Genomic DNA, 12,409 nt, shown 5'->3' with positions numbered 1-12,409 from the left:
CTCAGTCGTTTGAACATATTTAGATATATGCTGACCCAGCCTAGGGAACTGAGGGGAGAGACTAAAATCCTTCTTATGTCTGGTTTGATAATGGGATCAAGAACCAAAAGAGGTAAGTCTAACAGAGTAGAGGGCCAACAATTAAAACTTAATATATATAATATAAAAATACATGTACTTATTAGCAAAGAATTAAAAAAAAATATAACATATTCTGTGCCTAGTGGTTTCACCTTGGGAGAAAGTCAATATGTTTTTAGTTGAATATAGGCATTGTTTATTTATTCATTTTATTATATGTATTTAATTTCACATGGTGTTTTTTTTTTAACAGCAATTCTTTTCTGGTTCATTTTGTATCCATATTGTGTATTTGTATAATGATATAAGCCAATTTGTTCCTCATTGTGTTTGACCTCTGAAGGTATAAGGTCTAGTCTACTGGCCCTTGTGTGTTTGATTTTGATATTTTTTAATGAGGTGTAATTAAGCTCTTATATGTTTTTTAATTCTTTGCGAATAAATACATATATTTTATATATATTAAATTTTAATTGTTGGCCCTCTACTCTTTTGGTTCTTGATCCCAGGTTTCAGGGTTACGTTTGTTTCCCTTTTTTGTCCTTACCCTGGTTTGATAATGGCACATGAGAGGTTGATGGTAGTTCAAAAATAACAAATTGTTTTATTTAACTTTGAGGGGACATGGTCAGGTAGGAATCAAGGTACAGGACTGATGAGGTGAACCGGCAACTGGAATGAGGTCACTTTGTATCAAAATAAATGCCAGATAATTTGTCACAAAGAAGTAACTGTTTCTGTTATTCAGACAGGTTAAAGACCTTGAGGAGAGAGATCTCTTGGCAGTCTCTGCTTAAATATACAACAATAAGCTTCTTTGTCTCACAGATACTAAAGTTGGTGAAGGCAGGAACATTCACTCAAGTTCCAGTTTCTTTCCTTATCCACAGGTTAGGAATCACCCCCTTCTCTTAGGAGCTATTTCCCTCACACTTATTTGGGATGGGCTACGTTTCCCATTTCCCTAACTCAGGATCCTTCTTGATCCTCTCCCCGTCTCTTACCTTTCTTTCCCAAACAACTGTCAGTTCCAAACCGTCAGCTCTCAACTGTCACTCTTTAACTGACTCTCTCAACTGAAGAGTTCTATTTGAATCCCCTGTCACTCAAGGTTCTCAGACCAGGTTACAGCATTAGCCATTTACTATCCATCACATCATGTTACAAAATATATGGGCAAGGCTCTGCAAGGGATTTCTACTGTACTGTGAGATATGTAAAGATACGTTCTGCAGTCACAGAGAGACAAACAGTGCAATTACCTTATCTGTAAGCAGTTTGGAAAGATTTCTCTGTCTCCTCAAGAGGTACTGATCATACAACTGAGCCAGTTTAGCCGCCAAGACATGCTCACGGCTAAAGCAGGGATGATGAGTGAATATTAATCCAGAAATATCGACATCCAACTGAAACTGCCCTGCAGGGTCCCCTGATCCCACCATGTACTGACTTGCAGGCATCATTTTCATAGCCTGAAAGGAAAATCAAAAGCATATTAGAATGAAGACAATGGAATCAGAATTTTATGAGGAAAACTAGAGCTGAAAAATGTAAGAGTTGTCAAGTTACTTTTGAAAGTTTTGTTAGAGCTGAGAAGTTGCAGCAGTTAAACAATATATTTTCAATCATCACTACTAGCCATAGGATTGGCAAGTTTTGTACTAAGTGTCACAACTACTGCTAGAAGGTAAGTTAGCCTCACAAAAATGGCAAAATTATTTCATGGCTTACACATCATGATTTCCATGAACACAATGGATTGGTTTGGAAACCATCAGTTACCAAGAATGATCTATTTGTCGCACCTAGCATTGAATCCCCTCCCCTCCTCAGGCTCCACCCCCAAATCTCCAGGAATCCCCCAACCTGGAGTTGGCAGCCCTACACACAATGTTACACTAAGCTACACTACACACTCAATTACAAAACTAATTGCCTCAAGAAGTGCTGACAGCCACTAGTTCAAGCAGCTTAAAAGAGGAATTAGACAGATTTACAGACCATAAACTGATAAATCATCGATTACAGCTAGACGGAACCTCTGTATTCCAGTATACCTCTCTTCCTACAACAGAAAAAGCAAAAGAGGCCTCCTAGCTTCCTGCTCTCTATTTCCAGGCTCCCAGAAAGCCCTGGGCTAGTCACTGAGGGGAATAAGACACTTAACTAAACTAATCTTTGGTCTTATCCAAGAGGGCTTGCTTACAAGTGAATAGACTCACTCTTATAAGATGCAGAGTAGACAAACCACACTACACCAGGAAGCTGAAAGACAACTCTCCAATACCACTTTCTACAATCTACTATCCTTAGAACCCACTCAATAACACCAAAAAGAACTAAACAGGAGTGTGAAGGGATTACCCATAACACATACAGGAATAAATCTGTATGGACGTACCACAAGAACCTCGACTGGGCATTTTTTATCTTCTGCCCAAAATACACAAGCCTGGCAGTCCAGAATGTTCTATCATCTCAGGCATGGGCACCATCAGTGCAGGAGTGCCTGGATACATGGACACTATTCTCAGACCCTAGGCTACCAAAGTCCCCAGTTCGATGCGAGACACCACAGACTTCCTAAGACAACTACAATCTATTAACAATCTTATGGGAAACACTATTTTGGCCACCATGGAGGCTGAGTCTCTGTACACCAACATTCCCGACAAAGAGGAGGCAGTCAAGAAGGAGGTAACTGGTGAGCTGACACCAGTCCTCACTGATGCTGAAGAGGCTTGTGAAGAGCTGGTAGAATTGGCATGGTTTGGCTCCACCTGCTGCTGGCCGGTGACAGCTCCCAACAGAGGCAGCCGACCGGAAACATTCCCTTCAAGTCAAATGGCCAGCCCAGGCCTGCAGGTCAAGGTCTTTCACACTGTCGGTAACCTGAACCTTTTAACTTGAGGCAGCAGGGAACGACCTGGGGCCCTCCACGCGTGGACAGACGTACTGCCACAGTGCCGTGGCTCCTCACGACAAATGAGAAGTCAGCATGAGCTGCCTCATTCAAGGACAGGGAATTCTGGCGGACAATTCTTGTGAGTCCCTTTATGGCCTGTGAGTCTATGAGCCAATCGCACCTGATGAGAAGGTGCACCAGAACGACTTGGCTTTCCAATGGGAGCCTTTTTTTTATGGTGTGCTACACCTCTTGTGGAATACTAGCATGCTCTGGCAAAAAGTGCAAAGTAAGTGAAACAGAATTACCATTATTCCCATTTCACATAAGAGGAATTCTGTCTGAAAAATCCTTGGTTTGAATACAGACATTAAGCTAGTCCATTATTATACAACCTGGATTCGAATGGGTATCATTTATTTATTTATTGAACAAAGCCCACATGGCACATAGGCTTTTAAACAAAATAACATAGCAATAACTGAAATACACGAGGAAAAGGAATATTCAGCACTTAGGAAAGAATGCATACTTGAATGAAGGCTGAAGAAGAAGGTACCATTGAGCCACAACCAACTCCCATGGGGTATTCAAGGCAAGGTATGAGCAGAAGTGGATTGCCATTGCCTTCCTCGGCCAGTTTGGTGTAGTGATTAGAAGCCAGTTTGGTGTAGTGCTTAGGAGCACAGACTCTAATCTGGGAAAATTAGGTTTGATTCCCCACTCTTCCACATGCAGCTGCTGGTGTGACCCTGGGTCAGTTACAAGTTCTCTCAGAGCTGTTCTGGAAACAGCAGTTCTCAAGAGAGCTCTCTGAGCCCCACCTACCTCACGGGGTGTCTGTTGTGGGGAGGGGAAGGGAAAGGAGATTGTAAACTGCTCTAAGCCTCCTTCAGGTAGTGAAGGGCGGCTTATAAATCCAATCTTCTCCTCCTCCTCTTCTTCTTCTTCTTCAGAACCCTGGTCTTCCTTGCTGGGCTCCCATCCAAGTACTAACCAGGGCCAGCCTGCTTAGGTCTGAAGCTCTCACAAGCTTGGGCTATTCTGGGCTTTCTGGGCTGCTAACGAAGGCTGAGTCACAGTCTTCTACGCTGGGGGAGGAGTGCTCCACACGAGCCGAAGACTCTCACCTTTGCGTGCAGCACGGGAGACACAGTGAAGCAGCCCTGCGAGAACACACCTTATAACAGAGTGGTGTGTCACATAGGGAAGCTCCAAACGCAATACTGGGAGTTAGGTGTGTTTGAACATAGAACTGTCCCAATCACACAGAAGGGGTGTGTGGGGCTGTGTGTGCACGTGCGCACATGCTGATTTAAAACAGTGAGAAGGACATGGATATAAAGTGCAACTTCCCTCCCCTCCTTTCTTCCCTGCAGCCCTTCTCCACAGGTTGGGGGCAGGATCTGAATTTCACACCATGTGCTCTTAAAGCCAGATTTCCCCCCCCCCCAATCTGTACAAACTGTGCAGACTTCTGCATTTCCAAATAGTAAACCCCCCCCCCCATCTCTGACTTCGCCCAAGGAGAGAAAACTGCAGCACGGCACAGTAACAACAGATGTTGCTACGCTAAATAACACAAACATGACACAGCAATTAACTCACCTTTCTGTACAACGTCTCCAGTTCTGGCTCTTTACCTTCCTCCACTGAGAATATCGGAGGCCTTGTGCAAGACTGCTTCACCGGACTGGGCAAAGCCAAAATTTTGCCATCGTCTCCAAACCATTTTTTCCCCTGCAAACAGTTACAGAACCAAGATATATTCATACATTTATGGGAACTATCTTGCAGAACTAAACCATTCTTCGAAGGAAAAGGACAGCCCGATGGACTCACGGGGACTTCCTTCCACTTTAACAGCAATTATCCTGAAAGAGATGTCTATCCCTGTTATATACTGAGCCTAAAGTCATTCCTCAAGCTGTACCTAGAACGGGCTGAGCTTGCTTCTCTAGAACAATAGCTTGCCTGGATCCAGGAATTAACCAATAGATAAGCGGTGTAATGTAAATACCTATCACTGGGAGTGGGGGTGTATGTGTGTGTTGGGTGTGGTGTTTGCAGGCTTTATAAGCAGGGCTTAAGCCCTGCTAGCTTGTCTTGTAGTTTGCTGAAATCACTTAATAAACCAGAGCTGATCACTGCAATGCATCTAGAACCCAGTATTTAACAATCCCTAAGGGTAATCCAGCCAAAATACTTTGAAAGCAAGGGAATATTAAACTTTTTTTTGTTGAAAATGATGCTTCACGTAAGACACGAGTCAGCTTGTGCCAGTGCAGCCGCCATAATATAGCATTAGGTCTCTGAGAGAACACTAAATCTAAGAAAGGGTCTTCGACAAGATTCATCTGTATTTAATTCAAGATCTAACAACAGCCACAATGTTTGCATGTCCAGTGCATATGGAGCCTCTCATTCGTGCATATTTTAAAAGTGTATTCAAAGCACAAGTAACAAAGGACAAGGGTTTGTTTAAACAGAAAGCACAGATAATCTAATTAAACTGGAACGGAACACTTTTATCAGCGACAGCTTCACTCCGATTATGTTTTTAAAGCTTTGAAACACTGCTCTTTCGGATATACATCTTGACATGGACTTGCTAGAGAAAAGGCAAACGGCACGTCTACAAAACAACAAAATTAAGTCTTCTGACCAGAACAACTCCATGTCCCCCCCTAGATTTACAAATAAATCTTGGAACAGAACCAAACAAAAAGGACAACCCAACAACTGAACATTCTGGCTCACACACCACCAGTGGGACCACATGGCAATCAGGGGCTCAAGTCCCAGAACCATAAAGCAGGCCAAGCAGGCCAGCCTTCAGAGCTCCAGTGTGGGATAGTGGCTGAAGTGACTAACCAGGATCTGGGAAATCCACGTCTGAATCCCCACTTCTGCCACAGAAGCTTGCTGGGAGACCTTGGGCCAGTCACGCACTCTCGTCCTAACCTACCTCGGAGGAGGAGGAGGAGGAGAAGAGGAGGAGGAGGAGGAGATTGGATTTATACCCTGCCCTTCACTACCCAAGGGAGTCTCAGAGCGGCTTACAAACTCCCTTCCCTTCCCCTCCCCACAACAGCAGACACCCTGTGAGGTGGGTGGGGCTGAGAGAGTTTTCTTGAGAACTGCCCTTGAGAGAAGAGCTCTGACAGAACTATGGCTTGCCCAAGGTCATCCAGCAGCTGCAAGGGGAGGAGTGGGGAATCAAACCCGGTTCTCCCAGATTAGAGTCCGCGCACTTAACCACTACACCAAACTATTGTGAAGATAAAAGGGAGGAGAGGAGAAAAGTGTGAGCCACTTTAGGTCCCCAACGGGGCGAAAAGCAGGTTGTAAATCAAGTGAATGAAAATAAGGCTGCTACACAGATTGCAAAGAAACACTGCCGCCACTGTGCTATAAGAAGGATCAAGATGGGCGGCCGTGTCAGTCTGTAGCAGCTGAAAAGACCAAGAGTCCAGCAGAACCTTAAAGACGAACAGAATTTGTGGCAGAGAATGAGCTTTCTTCAGCAGTGACTCACAAAAGGTCACCCCCTGCACAAATTTTATTAGTCTTCAAGGTGCTCCTGGATCCTTGCTCTTTTCTGCTGCTATGGAAAGGCACAAGGACCTGTCTTTTCATGTGTTACGTGAAACTGCCCTTTATCTCTTTAATGTATGACAATGGAGAACCATCCTGGGACTGCGGGCCAGATGTTGCCGAGATTGCATTATTCCAGTTCTCCATTCTGTAGCTTCGGCAAAAATGAACAAAGACATTTAGAAGCCGCTTACCTGTTCCTGCCGGAGCAGCCGGTTCTCCATAATGTTTTGGTTCGGCAGAGACACGGCCGGCCGCTCTCCTGTATACAGGCCTTCGTCCTCAAGGTACCGTGGCTGCATATTTTCAGGTACCTTTAGAGAGGCAGGCACTAAAACCAAGCATCACATCGACACCCGTATTTATTAATCACTCTTTGTGATTCGTCAGTCGTTCATGGTAACCAGCAATGTGGCAAAATCAATACACACAGACCACTCTGCCACAATTGTTCTGTTCCTCCTTGCACAAACCTTTTTAGGGTAAACTGCGCTTATTCCCATCATTACAGACAAAGGGCGGTGAACTGCTTAAGGCCACCCACAAGTAAATGACCGAGGAGGCCCATGAATCTCCATCCAAACGGCTACCCAACAAAGAGCAGCGCTGCCAGATCAATTAAAGAGAGGTTTCAATAATTTTTAACAGGCCATCTGAAGTCGCAGTAACCTGCCATGGAAAACACCTAGTTAGGACGGTCTAGGCTAGCTTGATCTCACCTGATCTCAAAAGCTAAGCAGGGTCAGACCTGGTTAGTACTTGGATGGGAGACCACCAAAGAAGTCCAGGGTCACTACGCAGAGGCAGGTCATGGCAAAGCCACCTCGGAACCCCTCTTGCCTTGAAAACTCTGTAAGGGGTCACCATACGTCGGCTGTGACCTGATGGCACTTTACACACACACACTCTCAGGAGAATCAAAAAAGAGCTACGCACGAATGTGCAGACACCCGCAGAGATGCCATGTGCAGTCGGTAAAACGGAAGGACAGGGTGGGGCAATGGTATCTTGATTATGGAAACATTTGCCTGGGGCCCAGAAATAATTTCAGAAGAAGAGTTGGTTTTTATACCCTGCTTCTCTCTACTCTGAACTGCAGGCTGTGGAAGGTCGGTAGTTCAGCAGTTCAAGACCCGGGTGCCGCATGATGGAGTGAGCTCCCGTCTCTAGTTCCAGCTCCTGCCAACCTAGCAGTTCGAAAGCAAGAAATTGCAAATAGATAAATAGGTACCATTTCGGTGGGAAGGGAACAGTGTTCCACGCGCCTTGGTGTTTAGTCATGCCGCCCATATGACCACGGAAACGTCTTCGGACAGCGCTGGCTCTTCGGCTTTGAAACGGAGACCCGAGGGTCTTCTCAACCCTAGAGTCGTATTCGACTGGCTTTCGAGCAAGGGAACCTTTACCTTTACCTTTTCTCTCTACGCTAAGGAGTCTCAAAGTGGCTTCCAATCTTCTTCCCTTCCTTTCCCCGGTCCCACAACAGGCACCTTGTGAGGTAGGTGAGGCTATGAGAGCTCTGAGAGCTCTGTGACTGGCCCAGGGTCACCCAGAAGGCTTCGTGTGGGGGAGGAGAGGGAATCAGGCCCCCTGGTTCTCCAAATCAGAATCTGCCGCTCTTAACTACTACACCACGCTGGCTCTCAGGCACCAGGTTGAAAGCTTTTAGATTAAGTTGATCTGAGTCTGGGGCTTTTTGATTTAGCTATGACACCTGAGACACCTCTGTTAATTAACGTGTAGTTTATTATAACAGCTGTTATAGATGTACTTTGAGTCCGTAATTTATTGTTTCTGTTTTAATTTGTTTTTGCTGTTGATACTTTCTTTGGCATACGTTGCCTCAAGAAAAGAGGAACAATATTGGGAACAACGCCTGTTATCAGCCCAAAATCAACAAAGCAGCGTGTACTTTTTTGAGCTCCCCAGAACGATTTTGAAGGCTGGGCGTTTGGCAAAAACAAAATGGAGTGGGGGGAGATGATGCGGAGCACAATGAAACCTCCAATTTGCTCATCTTTTACAGTCTTTAGATCAAATTTCCCCATCGTAGTGCCCGTTGACACCGTTCCTTGTGCCCACCCAGTGTTTTTACAAAGTGGGTGGGACCAGGTGGGCTTTTGCCCAGCAAGGCTTCTGATTGGCCATGGGAGCTGCCACCACAGCACAAGGATCTTAATCTGAAGGTAAGCTGCAACAGCCATTTCGTGGCTGCGCCCACCACTCTGTGGCAAAATCCCAAAGGTGCCTGCAGGATCAAAATGGTTGGGGATCCCTGCTTTAGATGGAATAGAGGTGGTCTTCTGCACACATACACGGATTAGATGGTGTCAGGCACAGAACGATCTCAGGTGCTTTAAGGTTTACTCCCGAGGGTCTTCTCATCACACCTGATGGCTGTCCTATCATTTCCTGTATGGTATAAATTACACTGTCATACCAATAACTACAGCTACAAGTTTCCTCACAGAAAACGCATCTAATTCTAAATATTTTAAAGCAAATCTTAGTGGTGTAAGAAGCACCTTGTTTCCACACAATTGCACTGGAGGACTGCACTATTAGTTATACTTCTCCTTGAAAGAGGGTCGCTAACCAGGACTTAACGACATAGGGTTGAAATCACAAAAAATGTATGCATGTGAAAGGAGGGCCAATTCTCCTGCAGCAGCCTTCCACCACCCTCACCACCCCTTTCATGTTGATCATGGGGGGGGGGGGAACCCACCCCCAAGACCAGCATTTCAGGGGCATTTGGGGCTGTTCAAGGACGGGGGAGGCCTGGCAGTTATAGTTACGTGCATGAGAGTTAGGTGGGATCGAACCCATTCACAGGCCCATAGCCGGGATTCTGTGGCTTGTGGGGCAATTTTTTTTCCTGGTGGGGCTGAAGTTCTCAGTGCAGGAAGAAAAACCATTTAGCCCATAGAAAGCTGTTATCAGGTCAGATCTCTGAACTGCAAGCTCTCAGCCACTTGAGATGACAGTTCTCAGCTGCTGCAAGTTAATCACTTCTGCCAGCCTAAGCAACAGTTCTGATAACAAGCCGGCAGGTGGGGGTGATGGCTTATATAGTCAAGACAGCTCACACTTAGGCAGGAAAACTCCCTTGAAGGAGACCAGTTTCTTGACACAGAGTTAGAAGGGATCCTAGAGGTCCAACCTCCTTCCTCAGTGTGGGGATTAGTCAACTACAGCACCTCACTCTGCTTAAAGGAGCGCACGCCTTTTAAAAATGTTTTTAAATGATTGAATAAAGCATTTACAGGAGAAATTCTTGTGGGGCAGAGCTTTCAAGAAAGGGGGCACAGCCCACAAAGGCCCCGCCGTAGCTACAGGCCCACCCATTCACTTTATTTTAGACAGGGCAAGGACTTCCTCATCAGGAGATAAAGATGCGCTACAGGAGCCAGCTTTCCGTGATGCACCACTGAGTGACAAGGCCTCAGATGAACTCTCTACCTGCTTGCATTGAAGAATTATTGCACTGTACACACACACACACACACACACACACATATATATATTAATTATTTCATATCTGTATCGTGGCAGGGGACAGTTGTGCTGTACCTAGGCTTGCCAAGTCCCCCCGGGGGGGTGGGGAAACCCCCGCTCCAGAGGCCCATTCCCCGCCGCCGGAGGATCGGGCCCGGGGGGGAACCCCACCCCCAAAGTACACGACGTGCACATCACCCGGAAGTGACGCGACCACGCCGGGCATGCTGGGAGCGGGGCCATGGTCATCCGAGGGAAAACTCTATGGTTTTCCCTCAGATGGTCGTGGCCCTGCCCCCAGCGTGCCTGGCGTGGTTGCGTCACTTCCGGGTGACATGGTTGCGGTGCGCGCGTGCTTCACATGCGCGCACGCACTCCAGAAGCGAGCCGGGAGTCCCCCGCTGCAGCGACAGGTAGGACTTGGTAACCCTAACTGTACCTATAGTTTGGTGTAGTGGTTAAGTGCGCGGATGCTAATCTGGGAGAACCAGGTTTGATTCCCCACTCCTCCACTTGCACCTGCTGGATGACCTTGGGCAAGCCATATTTCTGGCAGAGCTGTTCTCGAAAGAGCAGTTCTTGAAAAAGCTCCCTCAGCCCCACCTACCTCACAGGGTGTCTGTTGTGGGGAGGGGAAGGGAAAGGAGTTTGTAAGCCACTCTGAGACACCTTTGGGTAGTGAAGGGCAGGGTATAAATCCAATCTCTTCTCTTCTTCTCTTCTAGTTCCCTCGCAGTAATAATGAATTATTGCAGATGGGACATGACTGATCTAAACCACACAAAACAAAGTTGCACATGAGAATGCACCACCACCTCTGAGCTTGCTGGGAATGAAGAAGAGTTCCCTCTCCTTCCGTACGCGTCCGGAGTAACTCTCGTATTCAGCTGGTTTCACCACTAGGAAGTCGGCAGCTGCCTGCTCAAGGAGGAGTAAGTCATCGTCCTCTTTATCATGCACTAGATGCTCCTCTTCGCTCTGCATTTGAAACACAAACATGACAAAAAAATTTAGACAAGGTTTCTTATTTAGCAGATATTCTATTTCAAAAAGATAAGATTCAGGTGGGGCAGCTGTCTTGGTCTGAAGCAACAGAACAAAGTTTGAGTCCAGTGGGGGCACCCTTAAGACCAACAAAGTTTTGTTCTGGGTATAAGCTTTCATGCGCATGCACATGGATAAGGCACATGGCTCTTTGACATGCCACCTGTGACTCTACTGCGCACTGTTCCCCTATGTGGCACCCGCATTCTCCAGGAAACTGATCAAGGTGATCAAGGCGGGGGGGGGGGCTAATGGCCGGCAGGTAGTTTACATCTTAAGAACATAAGAGAACATAAGAGAAGCCAATGTTGGATCAAGCCAAAGGCCCATCCAGCCCAACACTCTGTATCACACAGTGGCCAAAAATACCAGGTGCCATCAGGAGGTCCAGTAGTGGGGCCAGGACACTAGAAGCCCTCACACTGCAGCCCCCCCCCCCAAAGCACCAAGAAGACAGAGCATCACTTGCCCCAGAGTCCCTATCTATACCTCGTGGCTCATAGCCACCAATGGATCTCTGCTCCACATGTTTATCTAATTCCCTTTTGAAGCCGTCCACGCTTGTAGCCACCACCACGTCCTGTGGCAGTAAATTCCAAGTGTTAATCACTCTTTGGGTGAAGAATTACTTCCTTTTATCTGTTCCTGAATGTCAGACTCCCATCGCATCAATGAAGAACACGCTTGTAGGATAGAGGTTTCTTTATTTGAAGCAATAGGTGCATAACAGAATCACTGTTCAGAATGAGGGGGGACTCAAATGGTAAAGCATGTTATAGGACATTCAAACTACTGAGGTCCAATTGCGGGAGTTCCCGCGCGCGCCTTTGGGCTTGAGAACTAATGTTTCTAAGCAGCTCATGTTATCTTATTCTCACGGTGTTTCATGAGAGCTTCCTTGCACTAACAAGCACTTGCAACCACCTGTGGCCTTGGGAGATATAATTGTTTCGGCGAGCTACATGGACATGTGCATCTACAGTTCTACAGTTAAAAGCGAAAGCAAACAAGTGCATATAGAAATACAAAACAAAACATTGGCAGCTTGCTGACACTGAAACAGTTACTGCCACTGGGACCGGAGCATGGATAAGCTGTGAGTCTCCCTCATGCCAGGGATGAAGTAAAAGGCCCATGCTCTCCAATAACCCCCCACCACCATCCTTTGCCACTGTTTCTGTGTTTTCATCCCAGCACCCAGGCAGGAGAGCAAAAAGGGGGAGAGAAAGATGGCCACAGTAGCATGGTGTTGGTTTTGCTCCCCTGTCTCCCCAGCCAGTGCAA

The 12,409-nt window shown here is 46.4% G+C and overlaps 1 protein-coding gene across 1 annotated transcript in view; it reads right to left on the bottom strand.

The window, feature by feature from the left end:
- LOC107112891 (coiled-coil and C2 domain-containing protein 2A-like) overlaps positions 1 to 12,409 on the bottom strand; it is a gene marked incomplete at its 3' end in the record, with an annotated part of 80,019 nt that overhangs the window by 16,810 nt on the left and 50,800 nt on the right. The window contains exons 9-12 of the mRNA XM_015414094.1: positions 10,897 to 11,059; positions 6,778 to 6,914; positions 4,595 to 4,726; positions 1,344 to 1,553 (exon numbers count right to left, since the gene is read on the bottom strand). Of these exons, the coding sequence (XP_015269580.1) occupies positions 1,344 to 1,553; positions 4,595 to 4,726; positions 6,778 to 6,914; positions 10,897 to 11,059 (642 nt within the window). The remainder of the gene's footprint in view (positions 1 to 1,343; positions 1,554 to 4,594; positions 4,727 to 6,777; positions 6,915 to 10,896; positions 11,060 to 12,409) is intronic.

The sequence above is a fragment of the Gekko japonicus genome, unplaced genomic scaffold (genome assembly GCF_001447785.1).
Source record: "Gekko japonicus isolate JY-2015 unplaced genomic scaffold, Gekko_japonicus_V1.1 scaffold3716, whole genome shotgun sequence".
Classification (NCBI taxonomy): domain Eukaryota; kingdom Metazoa; phylum Chordata; class Lepidosauria; order Squamata; family Gekkonidae; genus Gekko; species Gekko japonicus.
Note: the sequence above shows the minus strand (reverse complement) of the source record. Positions and strands in the feature narration are given on the sequence as shown.